The 14,323-nt window shown below is 41.6% G+C and overlaps 1 protein-coding gene across 2 annotated transcripts in view; it reads right to left on the bottom strand.

Moving 5' to 3' along the window:
• The window catches only part of ZDHHC18 (zinc finger DHHC-type palmitoyltransferase 18), a 1,033,940-nt gene that overhangs the window by 763,715 nt on the left and 255,902 nt on the right, over window positions 1-14,323 (bottom strand). For both annotated transcript variants that reach the window (XM_044084102.1, XR_006366315.1), the window contains exon 4: window positions 4,552-4,689. In XM_044084102.1, the coding sequence (XP_043940037.1) occupies window positions 4,552-4,689 (138 nt within the window). The remainder of the gene's footprint in view (window positions 1-4,551; window positions 4,690-14,323) is intronic.

Genomic DNA, 14,323 nt, shown 5'->3' on the forward strand with positions numbered 1-14,323 from the left:
TTTAGTAGTACTTTGGAGAGCAGAGGCAGAGGAGTAAAGGCATAAACTGATAAGTTTTTCCAGCTGAAGGACAGAGCATCCACTTTCCAAGCTTGTCTGAGGACAGTCCTTGTGCAAAATGTTTCCAATTGAGAGTTCTGGGGGAAGGCAAACAGGTCGATATCTGGGCTCCCCCATTTGCTTCTCAACATGCTGAAAATCCTTGGTTCCAGTTTCCACTCGTGTGGGTCCATGAGGTTCCTGCTTAGTCCGTCTGCCAGTGTATTTAGTTTTCCTGGCAGGAAATGAGCTTGTAGATGCACTTGGTAGCTCAAGGCTGTGTTCCACAATGCCATGGGTGGTCTGCAGTGGGGGAGTAAGAATGTGTACCCCCCTGCTTGTTTATGTACTACACAACAGTGGTGTTTGTCGGTCGTTACCATTAATTGTCCTGGAAGAATGTGGTCCTTGAAGGCTGTCAGAGCATTCTGTACAGCTAACATTTCTTTTTGATTGATGTGAAGGTGCATTTGAATTGGGTTCCATTTGCCCTGAATGCACTTCCCTGCCAGGTGCACCCCCCCCCCAAGCATAGTCTGATGTGTCTGTTAGGGTTTGGGCGGCAGGGGGTAGTGTGAATGATAGTCCCTTGTTTTAGTGGCAGGCCTCTGCCCACCAAAGGAACTCTAGGTGTAGGCAAGGTATGACAGGAATCACTGCTTCTACTTCCTGAAAATGCTGACACCATAGGCTTTTTAGATACCATTGTAGTTTCCTCATATACAGTCTTGCATACAGAATTAGAATAATGCAGGAGGCCATGAACCCCAAGGCTTGTAGTATTTGCCTTGCAGATATCAGGGTTTTTGTGGCCACTTGTTTGAAGTAGGTTGTCAAGTGAACTTGTTTCGCTGGCGTGAGGTAAGCCATCTGGGAAGTTGTATTCAAGCTTGCTTCCAGGAATATAATTTGTTGACAGGCTACCAGGTGTGATTTCTTTTTGTTTATGGTTTACCCCAGACAAGTTAGCACCCTTTGTACAAAAGTCAGATGATTCAAAAGTATGTCCTGGTTTTCTGCCTGAATTAGACAAACGTCCAGGTATGGGTATATTTGAATATTTCTTTGCCTGCAAAATGCAATAACTGAAGCAGGGCACTTAGTGAATACCCTGGGCAGAGTAGATAAGCCAAAGGGCAGTGCAGAGAACTGAGAGCACATGTAGCCTGCTTTGAAGCGTAGGTATCTTCTGCAAGATTCTCTGATTGGGATGTGTAGGTATGCTTCCTTTAAATCTAGTGTTGTCAACCAGGCATCTTTGCTTAGCATAGGAAGCAACTTTTGAAGAGACAGCATCTTGAATTTTGGAATCGCCAAAAAGGTTAGAGTAGACAGTTCCATGATAGGACGCCATGAATCGTCTTTTTCTGGGTATCTGGAAAAGTCTCCAGTAGAAACCTTGTCCCTTTTCCTCTTCTGGTACCAAATGAATAGCCCTTATGCCTGAGAGAGTACTTGCTTTTGGGCCTCTGACCACCGATTTGGAGGTAGATCTGGCCAACCACTTGGAGTTGTTAACGTGTGGAAGTGAAATCTGTATCCTTGGGACACTATATTTAAAACTCATTTGTCCTGGGTAATGAGTCCCCAGTTCTTTGCATGAAGTGCAATCTTTTCCCCCAAACGGGCAGTCAGTTGAAGTGCTTGGAAGTTTTAAAAATAAGTCATTGAGACAGTTTACCATAGGGGAGAGTTTTATTACTCCCAGATTTGGAAGTGGAGGCCCCCCACTGCTTAGTCCTGTGCAATCACTGGGACTGAAGCCTGGGTGTTCTGCTGGATCTGGGTTTGGACTGAATGTCTGGAAGAGGCAGGAAAAGACCAATTCTTAGAAGGCCAATGTCTACTAAATCTTGGAGGTTGTACTTGTAAAAAAAATCTAACAGTTTGCATTGATTTAGCTTTTTTCATCCATCTTAAGTACTTCTTCTGCCTTGTTACCAAACAGGCGGTCCTGATTTAAAGGAGCATCCAGTAATTTCGCTTTAACATGATCTGGCAAGGATTGCTCCTTAAGCCAAGCATGCCTTTTAAGTACAGACCCAGTTACAGCAGCCCTGCAAGATCCCTCTAGTGAATCAAAACCACACTGCAATGTATGTTTATCAACTTGTTCAGCAGAATGCATTAAATCCTGTAAATCCTTATTTTCAGCACAATCAGGAATCAACAATTTTTTGTTTAAGCAATCCTATAATATGCTCCTGATACTTTAACATATGAAACTGACAATTCAAGGCCCTAAAATGGCCAAAGTTGCAGAAGTGTATACCTTCTTACCCCATTTACCCAGTGCCCTAGAGTCTCCATCAGAAGGGGTAGAATTTTTGGCAGTAGCAGCTTTAATGCACTTGGGTCCCTGTGAAATGGTATCAGGATCCGCAGTAGGATTTTTGAAAAGGAACTTGACAGTCAGGAACCCTGTAATATCTAACAGGTTTTCTGGGAGCAGGAGGTAGAGAGTCAGTGGCCATGCTAGATTCTGAAAAGGCATCATCAATAATATCCAGTACAGGAGGTATAGCTAAAGGCCTGTGCTGGGGCAGGAGTACGAAATCCCTAAGCCTCTTTTTAGAATCAGAGAAATCCTAACTTTCTCAATGAAAATGCTCCCTGAGAGTATGCAAGGTTTCACCAAAAGAGAAACCCTCTGGGGCGGAAGCAGAGGGAATAGAGTCCTCAGCATCAGAATCCTCACAGGTAGACAAGGGTAAATTCTGGTCATCAAAGGAAATAGAAATTCCAGAACCCTAGTCAGAAGCATCATAATCAAACTCAGTCCCCGGTCTCTTAGAGGGGGAAGGTTGGCTTCCCCTGATTAAAGTAATAAGGTCTTCAGCCATTCTTATTTGTTTTTTAGGCATACAGGCCTGCCCATGCGGTCTAGACGTCAGTTTTCTAGGCATGGTTCGAGTTTTAGGCCTTGAAATAAACGGCAATGGTTTAATATGCAAGTCAGTAGGCCTGAATACACCCTCAGAAGCCGGTGCCTGCACAGCAGCTCTGGACCCATCCAAGGTACAGACATCCACAGGTTCCACGGTTGAAGCATCTCGTGGCATACTGGACTCAATGGGTCTCAGTAGAGGCCTGTGGATCTGAAGTAGCAGGTATCAGGGGCTGCGAAAGCGCCTCACTGAGTACCGGCGAACTGGTGACTGGCTAAGAAGCGTCTTCAGTAGCTTTGGACCTAGGCGGCCTGTCTCTGCCTATTTTTGCATTTTTTCGGAATGTCGGTAGTTGGATGGCTTACCGAAGACGTATCAGGATAATTGAACAGAGCACCAAAATATTTAGAAGCGCAAATATACAGACGACGGATAGTTCGTGGTTTAAATAAGGCACAGAACCGACAGCCAGGTACATTGTGGTCAGGGACTAGGCAAGGAATACAGTATGAATGAAAATCTTTATGAGGTATTTGCTTTCCACAAGAAATGCAATTATTTACTTTTACTGACATTGGATTAGAGCAAGAAAAAGTTTCCCCAATGGGGTACTTCGCTTTTAGTTGAAGACTTCGGTTCTGAAACCCGAAAACGAAACTTTCAGGAGTCAGCCGATTGGCACTTGTGAACTGCTTTGGGCACCACATGGCAAGAAAGACTGATGTAATGACGTTGGCTGCATGATTTATACCCCTGACGTCAAGGAAGAAGAGACAGCAACCGACGTAGGATCCAAGACTGTTAATCAGGCCGACTGGGGCTACTGCAAGCAGATAACCTAAATGTGATGACTGCAACAGTGAAACACGAAGAACATCTGCCTTAAAGTGTCTTTACTCACAATAAACAATATTTATGTTCTTCAGTGAGAACTAAAACCAAAGCTGTGCTGTTTATATATGCAAATACAAACCTGAGTTATATGAACATATGATCCACAGTTGCTTCCAAATGACAGCTACCACCTAGCAGGTTAAAAAGTGCACTTTTTGCTGCTGCTTACAAGATGCCTTCCAAAGTGAATAATGATCTGGTGAGACTCTCAGGACTGCGCACATAATGCTTCGCACAGACTACAATTAATAAAACTATTAATTTATATTACATGAACTTTGCAAGGTAAAGTACATCAACTCAATTTCATAAACAGCTGCTATGGGGAAAAAATAGTAAACTTGGCAGATGCTGAACAGAACATGTTCCCCTTCAGTCAATAATTGTTCATATACAAACCACTAACTTTACAGTAAAGGCAAATCTCCCTTTCCAAAGAATGATAAATTCAGAATAAATCATTGTGAACCAAAAATTAAAAGTGAATGTTACCATCCTGTATGTAAAATACATACCTCAACATGTTGCATTACAGCCACTGGAAAAATGCAAAACCTACAGCAGTAATAAAAGCTGAGGTGTCAGACTTTTTTTCTACTTAAATCAAAAAATACAGAGTTCAGCATCATAAAGTACTGTAAAAGATAACAATGCCCCCTCTCACTACATTTTTTTTCCATCAAGAACACAGACATCTATCAAGCAACATATTCACTGAAGACTAACTTACGAAGTGTAAGGTGCGTTACAACACAAGCAAATATGAAGGAGGTTAAGAATGAAAGTGACAGGATGAAGGTGTAGAAAAATCTGTAGTTCCTCTTCCCAACGCAGTTTCCAACCCAAGGACAATGGTGATCAAACCGTTCTGGGAAGAAAACATAGCATAAATTAGTCTCACACCATAATATATGACACTATAGTACACCCCTCATAAATCACACACAACTGCTAACTTGTAATGAAACTATTTATGACCATCACTAATCCATCTACAGTTAGATAATTTTCACTTCAGCTCCTACAGTCCACACCATACAGGATGTGATAATTCTGCTGATCTTATATTCTTGCTTTTCTCTGAGACTGCACAAGTATTTGTACATTTTTTTCAGAGGCCTTTGTGACATTCATACCAACAAATTTTAATTTGTATATTCTGTGAAGATTGTGGAGAGAATAAAAATGTGCACTTTTTGACAACTGAATCTGTGTGAAAGTCACTTAATTTACCCCTCTCCAAACACCCTGATAATCATAATGTGGGAAAAGTGGGTTAGTTTTACTGCAAACATTGTTCCGATAAAAAGAACAAAGTGCAGGGCACCCAAAAATGTTGCTTATTCTGGCAGTAGTACACATACATATACACACACACAGTGCAGCGCTAAACATACAAGCCCCACATGGGAACATTTACCAAATGTGATGCTAACTGCCTTTATCAGACAATACAGAAATAGTTTTAACAAAATTACCTGCAGTTTTTATCAGTAAATTAAAAAAAAAATCACTGCCTTACAGCGAAGGTCATGTGGCCATTTATAAGCCCCCTTTCAAAATAAAGTTCAAGAACATTCAAGCAGGAACTGCGGGAGGATAATACATTTAAATAGAGGAGATGGCAAGCAATCACCTACTTAATTTGTTATGACAGTGTTATGGACATTTGGCTGCAAAAGCTTCACCAAGGTGTAACTGAAATTAAGCTAAATTTACCATTACAATAAAAACAGCACACAAGATATTAGCACCACAGGGAGGCTTGTCCTATGAGGTCACATTTAATCATTACAGTTGTAAAAGGGGGATGGGTACAGTGTCAAAGCAGCTTCAAAATAATTATCTTCAAGACAGCGATTTTTTTTTATAATTTAACGAGGAAACCGTAAAAGTAATTTTAACAGGAAAGATTTTCACAAATGGACGTCTAGTATAGGTAACTACCACAGTGTGGCAAGTTGTTCCCATTCTTCCACTATTAGATCCAGAATAAATTCTCCATTAGTAAAACATTTAGCATTCTGCTTTAAAACTTGAAGATGTCACATGCAACCATAAGCCGCAGACAAGTTAAGTAAGAGCAATTTAATTTGAGCCACGGGAAAATCACATTTTCATTCAGCTGCTACGCCTCTTTATATTTTATTGATTAACAGTACCACAAAATTCAAGGATGATTAGACAAACTATAACAAATGCCAATGGCAAAGACCAGGACCCACGGTAAATCATCTGATTGGCTTAAGTAGAAATAAATATCCATCTATATATTCATCTGTGAATGCAGAAACAAGAAAGCTGGGGGCACATGAGAGAAGCCACCACCCTACTACCCCCCCCTCACCTTCCAAGCAGAAATGGGAGATGAAGCTCATCATTCTGTCTTAAAATCAAAACACTTCACTGTATTAGCAGACACGTCAGCTCTCACACACAGAAACAAGGTAGACTGGTATCTCTGCATGATCAGTGCATAGCAACTATAGGACAAAAAAAAATACCATGCAGCCTTGTAACAATGGAGAAGTCTCGCTACTTAAAAGGTCCAGGAACAGATAGGTCACTCTCTCCTGAAAAGGAAGGGCCTACCAGGTGGACTGCCAGAGAGACAACAATCTAAAAGGAAGGACAAATGAATATGTTGTGGGGTAGCAAGTCAATTCTGAGGTCAAAAGGTTTCACCTAAACAAATAAATATTAAACTAGAGCAAAACGGTGTTCAAACAACCAGTAGGGTCTACCTGGAGACAAAGTAGGAAACCTCTTGATAGTAGTCTCACCTCTTATTGCAGAGTACAGATACTAAAACACTGAAACACATGTCGGCACACGTATACAGTTTCCTGGCATGTTGCACAATGAACAGGTAGAAAAGACTGACCAGACATACAAGGAACACAGCCTACAACTTGCGTAACTCTCCAACTCAAGGAAGCCTCATTGCTTGGCCTACACAAAGAGGAATCTTAGATAGGTTTAGATATGTTTATAGTTTAGTACTAAGCTAACTGCCCTTGCGAGCCATTTTTTAAGCTTTGCCAATTATCCCTTGTGAGACTCAAACCCTGCACCTTGTGCTTGTAAGGCAAACACCTTAACCATTAGGCCCCCCCATTTAGTGATTGGTTCTTCCCGAGACTGGCCAGAAAGGAGACCACATCTGTCAAACACAGTGAGGAGGTCAACAAATGTAAGATCTTTGGGTCTCTGTAGGACGGGTGGGGGACATGGATCACGAAGACTCATGCATGGAATAAACACAGCAGTCTCCCAGATGCAATAAAAGGAAGTAAAGAACATTAACAAAATGTCCTCTCTTGTTCAAAAATGCTAGGTAATAAAAAAAAAAATACAGAAAATCCAACACTATCGAGACAACTAAACCTTATTCTACGAGTGCACACATTTTTCTGTGTGCAAAGATGCTGGGGAAAGTGAATCTTTAAGTATATAACACACAACACTAGCAGTGCACACACAAAGGCCAGACAGGATTCAGAAAGAAAATAGAGGGGACTTAGAAGCATGTACCTGTGCACATAAAGTAACATTGAAAACAATAGAGAAATGCAACAGAAAAAAAAGTGAAGCATAAATGTTTCTAAATACCTCAAATGTTTAGAAAACATAATACAAATCAGCCAAGAAGCATGTAATCAGAGAATCTACTTAAAGATAAAAGGAACGGTGTTACATAGAGTACTACATTGTACAACATGATGTAAACATCCTGTTTCTGTTATGCTCATTCTTCACAGTCATGCTCTCAAAGAAGCAGTCAACAGAAGCTACTGTAGATGCATTCTACCCAAAAATGTGAAATACCTTTGCCATTCAGCTCTAGACATCAAATGGCATTAAAAGTCATGCTACACAGGAATGTGTAACTCCAAAAAAAAAAACAGCAAAACAAATAAATAAGGCAGAAGATTGGCAAGCACACAAGACCGTTTATTACTCCAGATCCAGATAAGCGTTCGTCCGTGATGCGCTTAAAATGGACTTCTTCAGATAAAACACACAAATAGGTAATACTTAATTTCCCTCCAAACATTTTTAAAGTAACAGACTTGTTTTAAGTGCATCACGGACGAAAGTGCTTATCTGGATCTGGAGTAATAAATGGTCTTACGTGCTTGTCGCTCTTCTGGCTTATTTGCTTTACATAGGAATGTGTACTTAAGAGGTTCAGCAGCTTCATCCCAAAACAGGCATTCTTCACAAAGTACAGTTTTGTACCTACCATAAATGTAGATGTTCGAAGATCCACATTGCTGCAGTCCTTACTTATGGGTAGTCCGCTGTCCTCGGTCGGCCCGAATACCAAAGTATTAGGCTGACGTCGGTCATGGGCGCCTAGAACTGACATCAGAGCGTCAGGGTATAAAAGCGCATGACCGACGTCATATCCTCAGTCTTTTCTTGCCCCAGATGTCAGAAGGCCCTAAACATAGAGGCCACAGCCAAAAACAGAATACCTCCCAAAAGCATGTCCAACAACAACCACCACCCAAACTATATAACCATAACAAACAGCAGTGGGGAAGGAGGGAGGGTAAATTGGACTGCAGCAATGTGGATCTTCGAACATCTACATTTATGGTAGGTACAAAACTGTACTATGTTCTTCATCTCACATTGCTGCAGTCCTTTCTTATGGGTAGAATCCCAAAGCAACGGGAATGGGAGGATGGAAATATAAAGCATTAGGGGCTGCTAAAATGCCCTGTAATATTGCAGTGGCAAACCCAGCCCTAGATTTAGAATAAAGAGGAAGGTGGTAATGTTTAGAGAAAGTATGTACTGAACTCCAAGTAGCTGCTTCCAAAATATCTTTTGTAGCTACCCCTCTTAGAAAGGCAGTAGAAGTGGCAGTAGCCCTAGTGGAATGAGGTCTAACTCCAGCCAGAACCTCCTTACCATGATGGGAATAACAGAAAGAAATACAACTCCCAATCCATTTAGAAATAGTTTGTTTTGACACAGGTTTACCCTGAAAACCCAAAGCAAAAGAAACAAACAACTGCTGAGACTGTCTGAACTCCTTGGTTCTGCTCAAGTAATAACGTAACTGCCTGTGAATATCCAAAGTATGCAAAATCTTCTCCCCTTTATTTTGGGGGTTTGCATAAAAAGTAGGCAAATGAATAGTTTGATTTAAAGCCACACTAAAAACCACTTTAGGCATAAAGGAAGGATTAGTACGCAAAGATACCCTGTTCTTATGAAAAATTAGGAAAGGCTCCACTGCCATAAGGGCCTGTAATTCAGAAACCCTTCTTGCAGAAGTAATGGCCAACAAAAAAGCAGTCTTCCATGACAAATACCTTAATTCGGCAGTAGCTGCAGGCTCAAAAGATTGTAGAGTAAGTTTTTCCAACACAAAATTGAGATCCCAAGCAGGAGTAGGAGCTCTACGTGGGGGTCTTATGTTCTTTGCCCCTCTAAGAAATTGCTTAAACACAGGATGAGAGAATAAAGGAGGGTCACAATCATAGTGAGCAGAAATGGCTGCAGCATGAATCTTTATAGAGGAGAAAGACAAACCTTTGTCCAATAACTCAGTAAGGTATTGAAGAGAAGCACTTAAATTAGGCTTGGAAACATCAAACGCCTTTGCTTTGCTCCAAATAAAAAATCTCTTCCATTTATCCGCGTAAACTTTCCTGGTACTAGGCCTTCTGGCCTCCCAAATAACATTCAAAACTTGTTGTGGAAGCTGAGACCCTCCAGGGTCTAAAACAGAATATGCCAGGCTGTTAGATGCAGAGACTGAATCCTGGCATTGAGGAAGTGATTGCCCTCCTGAGACAAAAGATGCGGAATCAAAGGTAGAGGCCATGGAGGCTCCCTCACTAAACTCCTCAGTAGTGGGTACCAGTGCTGTCGAGGCCAATCCGGCGCTATCAGGATCATGGATGGCTTGTCTTGTCTGGCCTTCAAGAGTATCTTGGGAAGAAGAGGCAGAGGTGGAAAGGCATAGACATGAAGATTGCTCCAACTGAATGATAGAGCATCCACCTTCCAAGCTGTGCGATGAAACATTTTTATGCAAAACTTTGGCAACTGGTAATTTAGTGGAGAAGCGAACAGATCTATGTCTGGAGTCCCCCATAACACTGTCAACTCTTGAAATACATGAGGATCCAATTTCCACTCGTGAGGATCCACTATTTGTCTGCTCAACACATCTGCTAAGGAGTTCTGTGCTCCTGGCAGAAACCTTGCCTGAAGATTGAGGTGTAAGCTGAGAGCAGTCTCCCACAAAATCATCGCTTGTCTGCAAAGAGGGTACGAATGGGTTCCCCCTTGCTTGTTGATGTACCACATGACAGTAGTGTTGTCTGTTTGAATCAACACCTGACCTGGATGAAGTAGATCCTTGAAAGCCTTTAAAGCAAATTGAACTGCTAACATCTCCTTCAAGTTGATATGCAAATGTTGAAGTTTGACAGGCCACGTGTCTTGCACCCATTTTCCATTGAGGTGTGCTCCCCAAGCCTTGTCCGAGGCATCCGTCGTTAGAATCTGACTCGCCTCTGGTCGGGTCACAGAGAGTCCCTTGTTTAGGTGACATTCCTGAGCCCACCACAGAAATTCCTTCTGAATGCAAGGTATTATCTGAATGACAGTGTCTAGATCTTGGCAGTGTTGTGTCCATACATTTTTGAGATACCATTGAAGCTTCCTCATATGCAGTTTGGCATTGGGAAGCACCAGAATACAAGATGCCATGAACCCCAAGGCTTGAAGGACTGTCTTTGCAGTCAGCCTGGACTGTAGAGACATTTGATGGAAATAAAGAGAAAGGCTTCTTTGTTTGTCCAGGGTCAAAAAGGCCATCTGGGAAGCTGTATTCAGTCTCACACCCAGAAAGCACATGTCTTGAGAGGGTACTAGACTGGACTTTGTTTCGTTCACAGAATACCCTAGGCATTTTAACACTGCCATCACATACTGTAGATGATGAAGAAGTTCGTCCTTCTCTTGAGCAATAATCAGGCAATCGTCCAAATAAGGATAAATCTGAATTCCTCTTAACCTGAAAAAGGCTATCACTGGAGCCAGAACCTTTGTGAACACTCTGGGTGCAGTAGATAAGCCAAAGGGCAATGCAGAGAACTGATGATGTAAATTTCCAGCTCAAACACAGGTACCTCCTGCAACTTGGCCTGATAGGAACATGAAGATAAGCCTCTTTGAGATCCAGAGTTACCATCCAGTGATCTTTTCCCAACAGAGGTAAAAGCTGTTGTAACGTCAGCATCTTGAAATTTGGAATGTCCAGGTAAGTGTTGAGGATAGATAAATCCAAAATTGGTCTCCACGTGTTCCCTTTCTTTGGAACTAGAAACAGGCGAGAATAAAATCCTAGGCCCACTTCTGACAGAGGAACTGGTTGTATAGCTCCTATTTGAAGAAATAAAGAAATCTGTTTGTGAGCCTCTATCCTTTGTCGAGGAGGAATGTCTGGCATACCTTTGAAAGGAGGTAATGTATGGAAATAAAACTTGTAGCCTCTGTTTATAATGTCCAACACCCATTTGTCCTGGGTGACCAAAAGCCAATTTTGCTTGAAAAGTGCTAACTTTCCTCCCAAAGGAGCTGCCAGGCAAGAGGAATCTGGCAGCTGAAAATGCAGGTCATTGGGTCTGTTTACGAAAGAACTGACCCCTGCCCTCACCTGCAGACTGTGCAGGCGAACTCCATGTTCTAGGTCTGAAGGAACTCTGAGCTCTGCCCCTAGACTGAGAATCAGAAGAAGGGTACGTCCATCCTTTAGCAGGCCAATTTCTACTAAACTTTGGAGGTTGCACCTGTAAAAAATCTTTAACAGTCTGCATAGACTTAGCCTTGTCCTCCATTTTCTTTAATACAGACTCCACAGGAGGACCAAACAAAACTACAGACTGTAAAGAAGCATCCAGAATTCTAGTCTTAACATGCTCTGACAAATTCTGATCCTTAAGCCAGGCGTGCCTACGAATAACTGAACCAGTGGCCGCCACCCTACAAGAAGCCTGTACAGCATCAAAGCCACACTGCAAAGAATGCTTGCCCACCTGTTCAGAGACATGTATCAAATCTTGCAATTCTTTACACTCTATACCCTCTGCTAAAGCATCCACTTTAGATTTTAGCTGAGAAAGGAGGAAATTCTGATATTTCAACATATGAAACTGGCAATTTAAAGCCCTCATTGCCAACGTAGAAGAGGTATACACCTTCTTACCCCATCTATGCAAAGCTCTAGCCTCTTTATCTAGAGGAACCGGATTTTTAACAACAGAAGCTCTAACACCCTTAGGCCCCTGACTAATAGTTTCTGGGTCTGCTCTAGGACTTTTATACAGATACTTATGAGCCTCAGGCACCCTGTAATACCTGTCCGGTTTGACTGGCGCAGGAGGCACAGAATCTGGATTAAGGGAAGCCTCCGAGAAAACATCTTGAACAACATCCAAAACTGGAGGAATAGCTAAGGGCCTATGCTGAGGTAGAAAAAACAAAAATACTCCCCAACGGGGTACTTAGCCCAACTTGGTATCGGTCTGAAACTTCGAATTTGAAAAATCTCAGAACGCCGAACGGCACTTGCAACGCTGCTTCTGCATCGGACCATGCGGCAAAAAAGACTGAGGATATGACGTCGGTCATGCGCTTTTATACCCTGACGCTCTGATGTCAGTTCTAGGCACCCATGACCAACGTCAGCCTAATACTTTGGTATTCGGGCCGACCGAGGACAGCGGACTACCCATAAGTAAGGACTGCAGCAATGTGAGATGAAGAACATCTTGCCACTTTACTTTTAATTTCGTAGTAGAAGGTAGAGGGGGAAGCTGTTAGTCTCACTTCTTTACCAAAGTTGTATTCCGACATGTTCACAATTAATATCAATCCTAGCATGTTCTTCAATTCCTCTGGAATAATCTAATCTTGAAATAACATATCATATGCTGAAAATGAAATCATGTTGCTGTCACTGTATTAAGAAAACAGTTTCTAAAGGGCAAGCATTTAAAAAAAAATGTAATGCCCTGTGAGGTTTCATCTAGTTTACTTACTTATAAGCTGCCCAGAAATAAACTGCCAAAACAATGAGCAGCCTGTATACCAAAATCAATTACTCTCTACACATACATTCCCTCTCTGATTAACAAAAAAAAATAATTCAGTTTACTCACAACTGATACATTTTCAGCAACTGTAATGTCTACCAAAGCAGTAAGAGTAAAATATCTAGTATGGTGCTCAAGATTCCCACGGCAGTCATAGGTACCATAGTTAATTAAAAGCACCTGAGATGATGAGCACCAACAGTCTCACATTTCAGAAATACCTAACCAAAAAAAACTGAAATTGAATGACATGCTCAGTGCTCTTTCCCTTGCATGAATGATTTTCTCAAGATCATCAAGCTATTAAAACTGCTTAAGAATCACAGCTGACAGAAATGCTGCTAAGCAACCAATGTTTTGTAATAGGTTGACTGTAGTTAATTGTTTTGCCATTAATTAAATACGGTTTTGCATTCTTGAATGTGGAGTGCCTTGGCCTTTTGGCCCAGATCGTGACCAGAAGGATTTACGGGAACAGTTCAACCACTTGGTGAAAAAGCACAAAACAATAAATGTGGCTGGAAATGATTCGTAAAGTATAGAAATTTTAACTGAAAGCGTGATAGGACCCAAAAGTTTACCCAATGCAACCATCATCAAAATAGTTTCTCTCTACTCTGTTGTACTGTAGGCTTGAGAGAGCCCTAGCTATTCCCTGCAATTATGGATGATCTACAGAATAGAGGACCTCCAGTAAGATTTTGTGGTGTTTTCACTATCGTACAGACTGAAGAGAAGTAGGTAGTGGTACAAAGTGGGGGCTCTGGTGAAAGGATAGAGGTGTTGGGCAGATTGACAAGAGTTTGGAAAACTCCTTGGTAAAATCCAGTGTAGAGGTGAGGGGAACCTGATTTGCTGCTAACACATGTTTTAGCTACATCACTGTTGGATGCAGAGGACAGGAAGAAATGGAAACAGATGATCCGCTGTGGCGACCCCTAACGGAAGCAGCTGAAAGAAGAAGAATAAGACGGTTGGGTGAGTGGCAGATTATTTAACAAGATTCCAGAATTTCCTTGTATTATTTTATAGGGTGACTTGATGGGTTTGAATGTTTATGGATTTGTCTTTTGATTACTTTTTTTGGTAACAATTACAAGGCGTTATAAATCTTTTCTGGCAGCTGCATTGGTTCCTCTTTTCTACTGCTACCAATTGACCTTTTCTCCTCTTGAAAAGAGCTATGAGCTCCTTAGTGAGCCAGGGCCACTGTTTTGAGCAGTTTACAAATGACTGGTAAATAATTTTTGATCTAGCAATTAGTTGTCGAATGTGTCCACAGCCACAGGTCATCTTTGTAGTTCAGGACTGAGGACCAGTCCATGGATGCAGTTTTTGGTGTGCAGGTTATATATGCTTTGTTTTTTTTTTTTTTGC

Source organism: Protopterus annectens, chromosome 1.part1 (genome assembly GCF_019279795.1).
Source record: "Protopterus annectens isolate FY-2018-M chromosome 1.part1, PAN1.0, whole genome shotgun sequence".
Lineage (NCBI taxonomy): Eukaryota > Metazoa > Chordata > Ceratodontiformes > Protopteridae > Protopterus > Protopterus annectens.